Source organism: Peromyscus eremicus, chromosome 2 (genome assembly GCF_949786415.1).
Source record: "Peromyscus eremicus chromosome 2, PerEre_H2_v1, whole genome shotgun sequence".
In the NCBI taxonomy this organism is placed as follows: Eukaryota; Metazoa; Chordata; class Mammalia; order Rodentia; family Cricetidae; genus Peromyscus; species Peromyscus eremicus.
In genome coordinates this window covers 139,567,322-139,584,313 of record NC_081417.1, presented here as the reverse complement: position 1 = coordinate 139,584,313, position 16,992 = coordinate 139,567,322, and the positions used below count along the sequence as shown (strand labels likewise).

At 49.6% G+C, this 16,992-nt stretch overlaps 1 protein-coding gene across 1 annotated transcript in view; it reads right to left on the bottom strand.

Moving 5' to 3' along the window:
* Csmd2 (CUB and Sushi multiple domains 2) overlaps positions 1–16,992 on the bottom strand; it is a 570,924-nt gene that overhangs the window by 249,989 nt on the left and 303,943 nt on the right. Inside the window, exons 7-10 of the mRNA XM_059254992.1 lie at positions 16,195–16,272; positions 11,250–11,337; positions 10,433–10,557; positions 1,429–1,550 (exon numbers count right to left, since the gene is read on the bottom strand). Of these exons, the coding sequence (XP_059110975.1) occupies positions 1,429–1,550; positions 10,433–10,557; positions 11,250–11,337; positions 16,195–16,272 (413 nt within the window). The remainder of the gene's footprint in view (positions 1–1,428; positions 1,551–10,432; positions 10,558–11,249; positions 11,338–16,194; positions 16,273–16,992) is intronic.

The window sequence follows — 16,992 nt, the reverse complement described above, 5'->3', positions numbered from 1 at the left end:
CCAGCATTTCCTTGATAGAAAATTCTGGCAAGGATAAAATAAAAGAACAGAGCTAACAAAATAAAAACACATTGTTAAATAAGATGCTAGCAAATTAAAGACAGATGAGTAGGAACATGTCCACACTAAGTGGCGAGTAGAGGACCCAGGAATGAGACCAGCAACATTGGGAGAGCCAACAACACTATTCACTACAGGATGAGAATCCAGGAGCAGAACAAAGATGGTATTACAGGTGTGGGAAGTTGTTTGATAAAATTCAACATCCATCCTCAATAAAAAGTTTTGGTAAACTAGGATATGAAAGACACTCCCCCAAGCCCCAAAGGGGAGACTTTCTATATTAAAAAGAAACATTCTCCAGGAAACATCACACAGAATAGTGAAGAAACAAATTCCACTCAACATCAATCCACCATCATCATAAACGATAAACGGACTGGAAAGGAAGAGATAAAACCATCATTCTTTACAGATGTCAACAGCTGATGCAGACATTGACAAGGAAACCTCAGAAAAATGAACTCAAGATATTTGCTATGTATACAGAAAATCAAACTACAGAAATGGATTACATTTTGAATGAGCATCAAGAAACATGTAGGTGATGAATTTTGAAAGCCATGATTTTATATTTATACAAATCATACTGCTATATTTATATGAGATATAGATATAGTATTTAGGAGCAAATATATCAAGAAATGAGGAAGAACTGTAATCCAGAGAGACGTTAAAGAAACCCTAAGCAAGTAGAAAGGCATACCGTATTCATGGACCAAAGGGCTCAGCATCAACAAATCAGACAGAGTTCAAATGGTCCAGACAGGTTGCTGTGGACCTTGGCAAGACTGTCACATTTTAAAAGATAACAAAAAATACTTGGAATTGAAAAAACAAATGCCCAAAACAACTACAATCCCCCAGTGACAGGCATGAATGCATGAAAGATTTTGGATAACAGGGTAGGACTGCACACCGCCTGGATAAATGGTGAGGGGGTTCATTAAAAACAAGATTACATTTATGTGCAGTTCAGATGCTGGCACACGGAGCATTGTACTCTAGGGACACACAGTTAAGTATAAGCAAGCACGCCCAAGAATAACAAGCACACTTCTGGCTATGGCTGTGCCTGAAGGTGCTGGGGATGGGAGAGGGTTGGTCTGGGTGGAGCACCACCAAAACAGCTCATTTCTTTTCTTTTTCTTAGGCTGGGACATGGATACTCAGTGTTTCTTGGATTGATGTTATTTATATCTTCCTTATGTCTTATAAAGTTTTTGCTTTTTAAATTCAGTATCCAATAAAAGCAAATGGAAGTTCTCTGCAGAGAAGCTACCACCAGGAGGTTGGTGGGTTGGCAGTCCCTCGTAGGCACCTGCACCTGCCCGCAGGACCCTGATTGCCCCACTATGGGAGCCTTACCTTGGCGGGGTTGAGTGCTGTGATGACCCACACACAGTGTGCGTTGTTATCATACTGAATGGGGAAGTTGGGGGAAGTGATGACGCCCGAGGGGCCTCGGAGGTGGGCATCACACATGCGGGCTGTGGAGAGGAGATAAGAGAGACGGTTCAGTTTAGAGCAGATCTAGTTCTTCCCATCTCCCACGCACAGCCCAGAAGAGATGCCACCTGGACACATTCGACCCAGAAACCACCTGCTTCCTGCATCCATGCCCACCTTTCCCAGCAGGCGCAGAGGGGTCACGGTGCCTGGAGTGCTGTCCTATGGGCAGTTATGAACTGCCAAGGTAGGCTCAGCACTCTCCTAAAGTCTACTCTTCCTCTCCTTCCTAGAGAGTGCACAGACCAGGGCTGGGTGGGTCACAGGCACCTAGGGACACACCAAGCATTCTGCTCCATTCCTTTTTGCAGCTTATTTCTCCAAACCAGTTGTATGCTGCACTGAACCCTTAGACTGCTTGTCTAGTAGCCTGGTTTCAGTCCTTCCCTTACCACCTTGCAGGCTTCCTGAACTAGAGTCTCAGGATGTCCTAGTGAAGGCCACCATACTGGTTTCAGAATGCCTGTGCCCACGGACTCTACCAAAAGTCCAGTTCCAGGCACCAGAATGGCTTCAGAGCCAGCCTGTTGCTTCCCTCATCCGTTCCCTACCCAGCCCGGGCCTTGGAACAGGCTTTTGACTGGAAGCATAAAGACTCAAGGTGAATTAGAAGTGCTCTCCTCAAGTAGATATAAAGTGTTATCAATCACGGCTTAATCTAATTAAGCTCTTTAAAATAGCTTCGAAACTAATTAGATTAAGGGGTGATTGATCTCATTTAAGGTTCCACGTTGGGTCTAGGTGTTTGCTGACGTTTAAAAACACGTGCACAGAGTCCTAGCCACCCCATTCTTCAACATTAGCACACAGCCATTTTAATAAAGGGCTCTGTGAGCCTGGGCTCTCATTGCCCACGTGGCAATTCATCCCAATTGCAGCCAGAGTGCCTAACAGTAAAGACGGAGTGTGCAAACCCAACAGGCTTAAGCATGTGAGATGGACATGCTGTCAGGGTTGCTTTCTGGGGATGACCTCAAACTTCCTGGAGCTCCTCTGTGTGGAGCCAGGCATGACAAAGCTCCAGGCTTGCACAGGGAGCCCCTCCCAGGGGTCTGAGAAGCAGGTCCCAGGGCTCCCTCCCAGGTGCAATGAATTACCACTCATTGTGTGCACTGATGCCCACGCTCATTCATTCCAACGTTTACTATGGGCCAGCCAGAATTTGGGCTGAGAAAAATGTCTGCAGGGCCCCACCTCTCTCAAGGACCACAACCAAAGCTGGAGGCATACACGAGAACTTGAGAGGCCCTCACATATGAGCACAGCAGGTGTAGTTCTAGGGCTGCTTTGAGGGGCTCTGGGTGAGCACTGATGGTTTTGGCGATTCACCTCATTCTGCACCTGCAGGAATTGTTCCTCACCACTGAGCTCCAATATGGATTGAATTTATTTTGTGTGCATGTGTGTGAGTTTCTGTGTGTGCTCACAGACCAGAGGTCAACACTAGGTGTATTTCTCCATTGCTTTCTAGCTTATTTTTTTGAGACTAGGTCTCTCAACTCAATTGAATCTGGAGCTCACTGTTTTGGCTAGGCTGGCAGGCCAGCAAGCCCCCAGAACTCCCTAGCCCTGAGGCTAAAGATGTGTACCGCCACAACCAGCATTTACATGGGTGCTTGGGATTAAAACTCAGGTCCTTGTGTCTGTGCAGTAAGTACCTTATTCACTGAGCCGTCTCCTCAGCTCCTGAATTGAGTTTTGACACCAACTGCTCCTCTTTTTTTTTTTGGTTTTTCGAGACAGGGTTTCTCTGTGTAGCTTTGCGCCTTTCCTGGGACTTACTTGGTAGCCCAGGCTGGTCTCGAACTCACAGAGATCCGCCTGGCTCTGCCTCCCGAGTGCTGGGATTAAAGGCGTGCGCCACCACCGCCCGGCTCCAACTGCTCCTCTTATTCTGTGTTGTGAGACACTTAGACTTAGAGGTCACACTTGGGGAGGATGGCATAGACGAGGAGAGGCCAACCTTGGGGGCTCAGCAACTTAGCCTTCCCAGTCTAAATCTGGCTCTTCAGGCCTGCAGGGGCAAGAAACCCCTCTGTCCAGCCCTGCCTCCTTTTCCAAATGGGGCAGGTGTCAGCACCTCAGTGAGTTCTGGTGGAGTGAAATTATACTCAACAGTGGACAGGAAGACTCCTGTGATAGGGAGAGTCTCAGTATTCAACAAAGGGATCCCAAGTCTGCCAGACTCAAGTGTCACACTCACTACCCTTCTCTACATTCAAGATTTCCTCCCAGGCTAAGGAGTGCTAGTCTAGATTTCTTGAAGTTTCTATATGTGTCTCTATCAACAATTATATACAGGAGCACATGGGTGTCTTACTCCATCACTTCCCACCTGAGTTTTTTAAGAGAGAATCTCTTACTGAGTCTATAGCTTGCCAATCTTGCTACACTGGCTAGCAGGCAAGTCCCAGCTCCCTGCTTTCCTCCTTAGGGCTGGAATTACAGGTACATGCTGCTACACATGGCCACCTTCTTCTTCTCTTTTCTTCTTCTTCTTCTTCTTCTTCTTCTTCTTCTTCTTCTTCTTCTTCTTCTTCTTCTTCTTCTTCTTCTTCTTCTTCTCCCCCTCCTCCTCCCCCCCCCCCCCCCCCCCGCTTCTCCTCTCTTCTTTATTACACTGCTTCTGGAGGTCCTCATGCTTGTGTGGCAAACACTTTCCTGACTGAGCCACCTCCCAGGAAGTCCAGGAAGCTTCTTTACATAGGCTTTTCCCTCTGACATGATCCCACCCACCTTTACAAAGAGGACCTGAGCATGCAGTACTCTAGCCCTGCAGAGCATCTCACACAGCTCCTCAGGCAGCATCTCCCACCTCTTCTGGGAAGTCTGATTTTGTTGCCAAAAGACTCCATTTATCCTGTGCTTGTTTCCAAGAATTAGACGGTATTTGCCGTGTGTTAAGATATGCTTTCGTAATTAGAGAGAATAGGTCAAAGAGCATTTACCACTTTAAGGACTTGGAGGGGTTTAATTAAAATATTACAGTCTGAAGATAGTTAGCACCGAGTACCTTAAGACAGGTTCCGGATGGAATCTTAGTTGCTTTTTCTGTCTGCTGTCTGGGCAAGTTCAGGCAGGGGATGCTGCAGACAGACAGACTCCTTCCCTCTGAGCAGCCAGCTCCAGGGATCCCACCAGCAGATGGAGAGCACCTTGCTGTGACCCAGATGGCTGGCCAAATGGTAGCTTCTCAGACAGTGTCTGAATCAATGAATGAATGAATGTATCTTCCCATTTTCCTATTTGCAATTTTCCATCTAGCCTCTTCTATAGAGACTTCTCCCCATCTCCTAGGCTTCCCACTCTTTCTCAGGTCATCACTGTGCTGTGTGGCTGGGAACAGGACCTTAGGGAACTGTAGGGAGACACCACCTGGACCCACAGCCAATTCTAGACTCGAAAGCAGGGAACCACTTCAAGTGCAAGAGGTATGCAGTGCAAATGCCCCCATGTCTAGCTTCTCCCAGAATCTGATTTCTACCTTGATCCAGGCTGCCTGCTCTTGCTTCTCCCATGACTGACCTCCCTCCATCCCTGAGCACAACTCCTACCTCATACAAGCTACTTTTTTTTTTTTTTGACTAGGTCTTGTTATATAGCCTAGGCTAGCCTGGAACTTTCGGTCTCTGCCTTAACCTGCCCAGTATTAGATATGCAGGCATGCACTATCACATCCAGCCTCCCACTACGCAGCAGCTGCAGCATCTTCTGAAGCCTCTTGCCTATCAGAAGCCTTTCTTCTCCTCTCCAACCCCTGCTTCTGTCATCTTCTACACTGAACATCCGGTTCCTCCTGCTGCCATGTCCTTCCGAAAATGTCTGACAGTTCCTGGAACTTATATGGGACCCATGGAAACCAGCAGGGTCTCTTCCGGTTTCTGTTTGCCCTCCCATCCTAACCCAGCTTAGATCTCATGGTCCACCATTATGGTCATGTTTCTGCAAATCCCAAGTCTCTCTTCTCTCTCCTTTAATCAGTTGCCTCAGAGATGTCAATCCTGAATCATCTCCTCAATATTCTTTGTATCTGCCTTCACATAATTGAGCTTTGACAGAAAAAAAATCACAGGAGAAAGAGCTGTCTCTATAGGTTCATTATCCACCTTAAACTTTCCCCAGAAATCGCCCAACAATCCCGCTCTGTCAGTTCACCAGCTCCTGCTGCTCGAAGACCCTCTCATGCCTTCCATAGGACCCTCAGACCTCTCACCCTTTCCCGTACCCTGCTCTGTTCTCCTGGCTGATGACTTTGCTGCCTTTCTGTATTTGGAGGAAACAGGAAGCTATTTAGCAGACACATCCTCTTCCTGACTCTCTAAAGTGTAACCCTGCCTGATGATATTTATCCTGCTATGGTAGAGAGGTGGCCGCTTTGAAAGGCTGATCCCTTCTATAGGATCTGGACCACTGTCGCCTCGATCCCAGGAGCGGCACGTCTGTGGCCACACACAGAATCCTGATGTCCTTGGAACCAGGGAGTCAGCCACCACGGCCACCATTCTCCTCTAACTAACACTCCTAGCAGGGACACTCTGTTCACAATGTCCCTAGTGCCCCACATCCTGGCCCTTTCAGTCCACTGACCTCTATGCTTCTTCCCATCTATGGTACCCTCCTGACCCCCTTTTGTCCCACCCAGGCTGGACCTCAAAACCAGTATCTCCAGCTCCCTCCACACCTTCACCTTTACCTGTTCAAAAGCCTGCCTTGGCTCAAACACCCTATCTGTTCTTTTTATTCCAGGACCTGGTGGCCACTGGGACAACAGTGGCCACACCACAGATTCAAGATTAAAAATCAAAACAAGCCACCCTTCTATCCTTGGTCCTACTTGGATTCCCTCCCAGTTCTCTGCAGAACAGCTCCAAAGTTGTGCCAAGTCATTTAACCCATTGACAGTTAACCCTTGACCTTTCTGGAGTATCTGACCTCCATGGCCCATCTCTGCTTGAGAAACAACACACATGCCTTGGTTCCCCTCCTCCTCTTCTGACCCACACTTTCCTCCTTCTCCACCAACTCTTTCAAAGCAGTTGCAGAAATCTCAGATGGGAGTTCTCAGCATGTTATGTTGATGGTAATTTTTCTATATATTTGAAATTCCGTCAAAACAAAGTGATCAACGGGGTGGGGGAGCTGCTCCACACTGTTCCCCCACATTCCAACTCTGAAGGAGGTCCAGGTGCACTTCTCAAGTGCAAGTAGCCCAGAGCCTTTGGAGTAAGGGGTTGAAACAGCTCAATTGATTGGCTTTGTGTCCTTGGGCAAGTTGGTCAACTACTAGAAGCTTCAGCTCAACATGAAATATGGTTATTGCCATTTGCCTCATAAGGAAATGATGAAAAATGCCTAGTGCTATGCTTTAGACAAGTATGAATGGCTTAATAAATGGGTTTTTTATCACTAGCACATCCAGGTAAGGGACTTGGGGACATTCTTGGGACTGGGACAATGAAGCATGGGTTCTAGTAACTTGGTAAGACATCTGCACCAGAAAAGGAAAGAGGAGAGAGGAAGGCGGGGAAGGGAGAGAGAGGAGGGGAGGGGAGGGAGGGGAGGGAGAGGAGAGAGAATATAACTTGGACACCAGTGTTCAAGGGTTTGGCTGGGTAATTTGCTCTTGTGACGGCCACCAAGGAGGAAGAGAGACATCTGTAATGACCATGCCATTTAGTCCGGCCTGCTCTGTGCACAGTTCCCATGTTCCCCTCCCTTCCAGTTTATAGTTAAGGGAAAAGATGTAGATCCATTTCAGCAATGTCTTCTCTGCCATCTAGCTTGTTAATAACAAAGATGGGACTTGAACTTAAAGGCCTTTGAGTCCCAAGTATGGTATTCCATCCATCCAAAATGATTTTATTCTGAATGCATATGCACAGACAGACAGACAGACAGACACACACACACACACACACACACACACACACACACACACAGACATGCACACAGACAGACAGATGTGCAAAGATTTCCTAGGGCCAACACAGAGGCTAGCTTCTGAGGGGAGGGAAAGGAGAGCTAGAACACACCATCAATTTCAAAACTTCCAGAATGAGGGCACAGTTCCATCATCCTCGTTCACATCAATCACAAATCCGCTTCATTCTGGTGGCCCTCAAACGTTTATAGAGAACCTATTATTTGCCTGTCTGTGTGTTTTAGTATAATTAATTGTGTGGAAAAGTGAATAATTAAAGGCACAGCATATTTTACACGCATCGGAGGGAAAACAATACCCCATGTATGGCGGCCGAGTGCTTTCAGATTGCCGTCCTTTGGCAACTTGTTTCAAAGTGGGGCTTTGTGTAATTGAAGGACTTTTGTCCCTTTTTAATAGTTCACCCAAGCTGCCCATTACTCCCCCCCCACCAAAAAAAAAAAAAAAGAAATCACAATTACAGTAGAAATTCCAATTAGTTTAGAACAAAAATCTGGAGGGGGAAGCCTCCAAGACTGCCTGAGGAGACCACCGCATCTAAGATGGAGCTCTGCTCTTGACGGAAAGCTGGGGAAAGATCACCTCAGTCTACGCCTTGGCCTTCCCACTGCCTCCCTCTCCACAGCCTGTGCAAGAGGAACTGTGAGGAAGAAGGCAGGAGAAGGCAGGAGGGTCAGGCTGTGCCGAGAACCGTCCCCTCCCCACTTCAACAACGTGCCTTGCTTGATGAAGGAGTGGTTTTCTCCTTCGATAACGAGGGTACTGTGGTGAAGGCTAATGAAGGGCCTTAGCCAGGGCTGGCCAGCTGCAGGACCGCAGAAGACAAGTCAGTGGCTTCTGACAGAACCAGTGGCCACCAGAGGACAAGGTGTGCTCTGAAGCTCCAGCTGAGGACCAGCTGTACGAGCAGGGTAAGCGTCACAGGTGTGCACGGGAGCCCCGCGGGCACCCCGAGCCACTCCTAAATGAGCGATGTCAAGTACCCTGCCTCACCTGGTGACGCTCTGGGGTACCTGGTCAGTGTGTCTTCAATTTATCGGGGAAGGAAAAGGGACTCCGAGAGGTGAAGATAAGGGCCCAGAGACACACAGCCACAGAGTGGCAATGGCTGCATTTGGAGGGCCACCCCCACCCCCACCACACCGGCAGGGTGTGTAATGGGGTAACAGAGAGGAAAGCTGCCCGGTGCCTAGAGAAAGTGTGTGGAGAGTTTAGTCCAGTGTTAGATTCCCTAGGGATGGCTTGGATGGGGCCCACAACCTTTCTGGAGAAAAATAAATGGGCACATTGCTGGACAAAAACCCTTCTAGAATGCTAGCCCTTCCCCGTCCTGGGCCTCTTCTTGGGACTAAACTGCCATGACTAAGAACAGCCTTCCTCCAAGGGGAAGGATGCCGCCACCGTGCGAAGGCTTAGCTGCTCTGGCTTCGTAAAGAAACTGAAGGGACAGATTGGCCCAGGGTCTCCTGGGCTGCAGACAGGATACTCCACGCCTTTCTATGCAGCTCTTGTCTTAGAGTTCTGCACCTGAACTCATGTGCCATTCAGTTATTCATCCATTCCATCCAACGTTTGTTATAAAGCACCTACTATGTACGAGGCCCTGTTTTGAATGTTGACCAAAATGGGAGTCCCTTGCCCTCTACAGGATGTCCATCTTCCTTCTAGTACCTGCCAAGCCACGAAGTGCTTATGTCACACTGCCCAGTCAGCGTCCTGAACCCTGCAACTGAACGTGGGCAGGTACTGTTGAGTACATTTGGGGGGAAGAAGGTTGGCCCAGAGGATAACAGGTGATCTGTCCAAACGCTCAGTTATACTGAGGATTCTTTCCTCTGTGTCTTCAATTGTTAAAAAAAAAAGGCAGTGGTAGCTATGGAGGGTCTTCGGAATAACATGGTAGAAAGGAGCAAAGTACAGCATATGCTGTAGATCGTGGCCATCTTAAAGGTGAACAAATAGGCATGAATACAAGGCTTGTCTGGAAGATATTTTCATGACTCTCTTCCAGATTCCTTATCAATACATTTACAAGACGGACCATGTTTTAGCTCTAACTTTGTTTGTTCTTCTGTATAATAATGGTTTAGTTCTCTTCCACAGCCCCCTCTCACTCTGCATGAATTTCATCTTGATGCAAAGGTGCTTACAAAGTAAAGCACCCCCTTTGGTCAGAAGGATCCAGAATAGAACCGTTTTAGTGGGTTTTTAGATAGACCTTCTCTCCCAGAGGGGTCCTCAGCTCTCCAGGGTTGTCTAACAGCTGAGTGCCATCCTGCCCCACTGATGGCCTTGCACTGGCTTCCAGTATTTTAAGATCATTTATGGCCGTTCGCAGGCAGTCTTCTTTGGTTTATGTGATAGGTAAGAACGTGGGCAGTAGGGCCTTTGAGGACAGGATGGCCAGGTATGCCGTCAGAGAGGCCCACAGAGCAGCCCTTTGATGCCACGCTCCATGTTGTCTCTGTATGGCTAAAAGTGTTGCTTCAGAAGCCACAGGTCTGTTTACTGCAGAGTGTGGGCAAAGCAACGAGAGTGCCGGGGGCAGAAGGCTGGGATGTGTCTCTGTCACCATGGACGGATCTAACACAAGAGTCTAAGGGGTGACTTGCCTTCCTATTTCTGTGTGGCTCTGATCTCTTTGTGCCCTGTGTCAGCAACCTGCTTCCTGTGCACCTCTCCCGTCAGACTATGAAGTCCACGCAGGGCAGGGGCTCTGTCTGTCTCCCCACTTCTCTATGGCTGCTCTTAGCAAAGGCCTCGATATGGAGAAGACGACGGTCAACATGGGAATTAGTCAAAGATGCAGGACCTGAGTTCTAGGGAGCAGTAGAGAGCAAGGTGAGCCGGCCTGGGGGAGGGCCCAGGTCTCCAGGCCCAGCCTGGCTGTCTGAACAGCCTCCCTTCCACGGGTGCCCTCACCTCGGCAGACCGGCCTGTGGTCGCTCCAGGCTGCAAACATGTCGCTCACTTTCATGCAGGTGATCCGCTTGGACCCTTGCAGGTCATAACCTTCATTGCAGGTGAACTGGACGCTGGATCCTAGCCTGGGAGACAAGGGGTGCTGTAAGTTCACTGCCTGGGCCTGCTAAGCCCTGCCCTGAGGAGGACGCCCTGGCTCCCGAAACCTGTCTCCCAGGGCAAGTTCTTTCTCCTGGCCTTTCATCTGGGCTCTTCTGTTCACCACTAAGAACCTGCTGGAGGACGCAGCTGCCCTTCATCTTAGTTGTTTGGGAACATTTGATGGGTTTAGGTTTGGTTAAAAGGAGATTTTGTGAGTGACCAAACAGCACTGTTGTGAGACAAGTATCAATTAGGGCTAAGAGTGGGTGGATGGCACCCATGAACCGGGGTGGAAAAGGAGGAATATGGGAAGATGCCTTGGTAGAACAAACCTCTGCAAAAAATTTACCATCTGAAGGGCTCTGAGGTACACCAGATGACTGTAGGCCTGCCATCATTATGTAACAGGTCAAAGAGTGAGCCTTTGAACTCTGGCTGCATGCGCTTTGTGACATTTAACATGGGCATGTTTTAGTGATAACCCCTCCCCCACCTCATAAGGCAGTGATCCCCTTCCAGGGATCAGACTAGGGAAGACCACAGCTTCCCCCCAGCAGTGTCACTCCTGTACCCATGCCCCCCTCCACCCCGCCTCCAGGAAGGGCAGGTCTTGTCCTCCCCCACACCCAGGCCACCCAGCCCCATTTGCAGCCGGAAGTCCCCCAGTAGGTCTTACCTGAAGTCTGAGCCTAGTCTTTTGCCCCTTTCGGGTACTCCAGGGTCTGGACACATGTTATGTCCTTGGGACACACCAACCTGAGTTACTACAAGGCAAAAAAACAGCACGTACATAGATAGACAGTCCAGGAAGGCACCGGGCTGGGCTGTGTCTCGGGTGGGAGGAGGAGACAGGATGAGGCCCTGCTCCCCCAGAGTTGTGGAGGATGTCAGGGCTCTCTGTTGGACAGGGTTTTCCTGACTGTGCAAGGTGGGAGACTGCTTTTGATAAATGCCGTTGCAAGAAAAATCCAGGTGAAACTCTTTGGGATCATGTAGGCTCTGAGACAGCCCTCCTCCCGACAACCATCCTGTTCCCTCGTCCCACACCAGGGGCCAAAAGTGGACTATCCAAAGGCTCTGGTGACCTCCCCATCCTGCACTTCAGATCCAGGGATGGAGACTCTAGATGAGATGACTCCGCCCCCCGCCCCACCCTCAGTCCCAGATGGAGAGATGACTCAAAGAAAGTTAAATAAAAGGTGAATGCATGATCAGAAACGGCAAAGAATGAGAGAGAGTTGCAGCTTCAAGTTCAAAGCAGGGCCTTGAGCTCAGATACGGTCACTTCTTCTGAGAGCCCTCTTCTTGGCAGACTCCTATCAAACCACAGTAAGCAAGTACCAGAATATTCTGCCCCACCCCTCCCAATGGTACTGGCCAAGTACACCAACCAGATGTTATCTAGGGTATGTCTATGACAGTCTCACTCCTTTTTTACAAAAACCATATGCGTGCCTGCCTGAGCTAGTGCAGAGCTTGGTCTAGGACGGCGGATACAAATACGTGCAGACAGAGGCAACTCCTAGGTCCCTGCCCGCTCATTAGTCTTGACGGTTCACATTGGTCAGGCTGGACTAAATTCATACCTCTGGATTCCCAATGGCTGACAACGGAGGCCAGGGGAGTTGCATTCAAGGACCCACCAATCCCATGACTCCAACGGTAACTGAGTGGTTACAGGGGGTCTATAGCAACAGTCTCCGAGCTTGCTCATATCCCCTCTTCCACTCAGCACCCCATAATGTGAGAGAGCTACTCCATCACCCACTTACACACTACTCACTCACTCCCCACGGAGGGCACATTCTCACTGAGCCCCTTTTTTGGCTACAAGGGGAGCTAGCTGCCAAGGGTGGTCAGGAATGACCACAGACTTCAAGGAGTTTCCTGTTGAGGGAAGCCATGAAGAATTGAAGGAACTTCAGAACCCAAGGTGGGAGGTGATGAAGGGATGCTGAGATGGGGGGCCAGTCACACATTACCGGGAGAAGTGTACAAGTTTTCCCAGAGGAGGCGGCATTGGACATGGATCTCCTAAAGGGGTGAGGTTTAGCCACATGGGGACAGTGACAAAGGCAGAAGACAGAAGAGTGAGGTGGAGACAGAGAAACTGGGGGCTGTCAGGTGCATCTAGAGTTTAGGGAGGGGGAAGGATCACGGTGAAACACCAGGCTTCAGATAGAAGACTTTTGAGGGGTCTGAGTCTTATCCTGAATACACAGGAACAGAGGGCTGTTGGAGAGTTCTGTGTAGCTCAGTGTGTGTGTGTGTGTGTGGCACACCTTTAATCCCAGCACTTGAGCAGTAGAGGAAGGTGTACTCTGTGAGTTCGAGGCCAACCTGCTCTACACAGTAAGTTCCAGGGCCACATAGTGAGAAAAAAAATGAACCCAAGATCCAAAACAAAAAATAAAGAGTCCTGGGTGGCAGAAGGGCCCTCCTTATCGAAGGAAGTTCTGTGCTCATTCAGGTCAAGGTCACACCACAAGAGTGATGGGGTGTGTGACGCAGGGAGTGGATGAGGGAAAGGGGTTCACCAGAGAATGCAGAAGGCTAAGGCAGAACAGGAGAGTAGGCGCCTCGTGAGCTGGGGCTGTGAGGACACTGGGAGTGGACAGAAGACGGGCCACTGCTGAGGTTCAGATCACTGCTGTGAGTGGAGGCCTGGAGCAGCCCGCCCCTGCTCACACCTCTAAGGGGACTGTTGACCAGGGAATCAGAACACTTAAGGCTCAAACCAGACATGGGCTCAACTCTTGCTTGTGTGGCAATGCCAGCAAGGCCTGTTGGGTGGTTCCACACTGCCAGGTTGAGGCAGGCCATCTCTCTGGACATCAGTCTGGACCCTGTCCTCTTCCTTATCAAGCCTGCACTTCCAGAGATTTTACATCTCCCACTTAACAGAACTAGTCCCACCAACCCCGAAACCTGCAGGCTGGGACAGCAAGTCTCGGAAGCAGAGTGAGTTTTCAGGGAACCATGGTGTTTTTTGCAAGGGTGGGAAAGGAAGTGGTAACTGGGGTCCCCAGGACAGAGGGAGTAAAGGCGGTAACCAGGAGAGGAAGATGCTCCCTCACCCCAAGAGCTGCCCCCGATGGCTTTGTCATTCAGCCTGTGGACCATCCCTGTAGCAGTTTCTAAGCTCAGTGCCCATCTTCCCCAGGTCCCGCCCGTTTAGCTTGTCCATGGACCACACCCATCCCAAGGTCCCTGGCCCATGGAAACACCTACCCCTTAGCAGCACCTTGAGAATTTCCAGCAGTTCCCACCACTTCTTTTCCCCTCTCACTCAGTACTGACCGCCATCCAGGAAGCAGGTGAGGCTGAACCAGAGCTAACGATGACGAAGCCCACCGCCCTGCCTCCCGGAAGTCAGCCAGCCCCTGAGGTTTGGGTACCATCCATTGACGCAGCTCACATCCAGCCAGCACCCTTTCCCAAGGTACTGATAATAGTCCTCTGAAGACCTCCCAGGCTCTCCAGGAAACAAGCAAACTTACATCCAGGGATCAGATGACTATGTAAATTGCAGAAGCAAAAGGCATCCCTGCTGTCTTTGGAACTTCCTACCCCCACTGCCAGTCTAAACCAGACACTTGTGTTTGACTTGCTGTTGGCTGCTGGACGTCAAGAACTCGAGGTAAGCCTGATCCCACCCTCGATGACAGCCTCACAATAAGGAAAATCTGTGGCAGTGCCTTCTACCCAAAATGAAGGGGGATGCTGATAGGCGCATAGCCAGAAGCCACGGCCAGGGGAGGAAATCAGTAGAGTCCACCCCTTCCCTGAGTTCAACTCAGCTGTCCACAGGGGGTCTGAGCAGAACATAAAGTCCATGCAGATGTCAGCAGCTGCCTGGGAGCAACTTGAGTCAAACTCACCCATTTTAGGAAGTCTTACAATGGAGATTAAAACCTTGTCAGAAGAAATATTACATATATGTATGTATGTACATGCATGTACATGTTTGAAGATTATTTACATTACTTCCTTAGATTAGCTTCTTCACTTTTCTGGAGCTGTTGTGGACACCTGGGAAGGGTGTAGGTGGTGAAAACCATGAGCTCTCTCTAAGATAAATGCACCTCAACATCACATGTGTTTTTTTTCAGCTACTTTGTGGACCTCCTGCAGTAAGGAAGGTCCATCTTAGATCCAGTAGCATCTAAGCATTTAACACTTGTAAAATGGCAATATGGAACCCTAGCCTGCCTTCCTCCCATTTTACAGATGTTAAAACTGAGTCAGTAGTTTCTCGGGTAGCATGGGATAAAGATTTGATCTCCCCAATGCTGGACATTTCTCTAAGCTTATTTACAGCTCTATGGCAAAGTGTACAGCAAAGCCACAGTTGCCTTGGTTCATTTGGTATCCATGGCTACACTTGGGCCTAGGGCATAAGTAGACCATTCTCTACTTATGGACCAGGGCTTTCCTAGGGCCCCGTCTCTGATCCTGATGTCCTTAGTCAAGCACAAAAACAGAGTCCCCTAGCTTCTTTCTGTCATCCAACCTCCTGCAGCAGGGACCACCAGATATTTTGGTCTACAGATTAACCCAACAACCACCAGTACCTTCTGACTTGAACTTGAGACTAGGACAAGTCCCACACTCTGGTTCAATCTAGTCAGGTCCCCAACTGCCTCTGCCCCCAACCTTCTTCTGGCCACAGACACCAGCACAGACTTTGGGAACCAGTGGCTTTCCACTGTCTCTCCTCACCAAGTATACTTCTGGCAATTAAAGAAAAATGAGGGCAGGGAGGTGAGACGGATGGGTAGGAGAAGAAGCCGAGAGAAGAGGGAAGCAGAAGGCAGGGTGGGGAGGAGGAGGGGGAGGAGGAGGGGGAGGAGGAGGGGGAGGAGCTAAAAGGAGTGACAAGAAGGAAACAGAGCCAGACTCCTGGGGGACCAGAGTAGCCTCCCTGTACTTGGCTCCAGAAGGAACATGGAGTGTCTGCACCCCACCCCCAAAGCTTACACCCTAAATCCCTTCAGCACAGACCCATCAGGTGTCTCTTTGGACATGATGGTCTAGACCATTCCCCAGTACCAGACCTCTTTTCATCTTCCAAACAAGGGTATCAGGAACACGTTCTCAAAGACGCAATTTACCCAAGCAGGGTGCCACCAGGATTTCCCCACGACCCATAGAGCCAGGACCCAATTCCCCACTTTGCCCTGCCCAGCCAGGTCCAGAACTCTTAGAGGAGCTTATTAGACACGCCCCTTCCTCCTCTTCACCATCTGACCTTGGAAGTCAACACCCTCCCCCTCCAGATCCCAGCCTGAAGAGACGCCACTGTCTTAGCAGGTGGAAGTGATTCAAAAGGAAAAATAAAGAGAGAAATGTGCAGTAATGACTCCCTGGACTGCAGATCGAATGGGAAGTGAGGAGGGAAGAGGAAGGAGGCAATGGAAGGAGAAGGGGAGGACAGCCAGGGGGCTGCTCATTGGCTGCAGGCTCAGTGAGGCCATGCCCAGATGGAGGGAGGCAGGGGCCAAGGAAGTCATCTAGCCGAGGCTGGCTTCCCTGTGGTCATAGCTGGTCACAGCACCAGAGGTTCAGATCCAAGCATGAGGCCCTATGCCCTGGCACGGGGGGCGGGCCAGGTGACTTACACACAGACGTCTTCTGGTTGTTGTCTTTGCTGGGCATCAGCTTCACGCCTCGAGACTTCAGTTCAATTTGCTTCTTCACTAAAGAGGACAGACAAGGAAAGACGGTTGGAGGGGTGGTCTGTGACCCCGGACAGGGTTCCTGGAGAAGGAGGTGTTCCCACTCTTTTTGACAGTCGTGACATCACACTGTCATCTACCACTTGCTAGCCTCAGAACCCAGCAGCAACAACAAAGACATTGCCAATGATAACAACTACAAAATTCCCATTTTAAGTGAGCTTATGACTTCATATTGAGCTGCATTCGTGGCTATGGTGGGCTGTATGTGGTCCACATGAGCAAGAGCTTAGACACATCTGCAAGATGGATTTGTCCTGTCTTTTGGCTTGGGATGTCCTATGGGGGGAAGAGTTCCTGTTCAGGAAACAAGGGGTGGCAGGGTGTCTGCCATGAAGGAACAGACAGACCTTTGAGGGAGGCAGGAAAGGGGCTCTGCCACTTTGTGGTGTCGAGAGGGCTCTGGACTTGCTGGGGCCTCTCCTGGGAATGAAGATCCACTACTATTGAGGTTCCCGGGTATGAACTAATTCCAGTCTTCTCCCTGGGGAGTCTTTTGTGAGCATCTGCAGCCAGCTAGGTTTGGATCTGGAATGCTCTCCCCACAACTATGTACTAAGAGTTCAATGGTCAGCCTGTGACACTATCGGCAGGTGCTAGAAGCTTCTGTAGGTGGGACTTATGGGAAGGACGTCATTAAGTGTGTGTCCTTGAAAGGGTCCTTTGGACTCCAGATTCGCC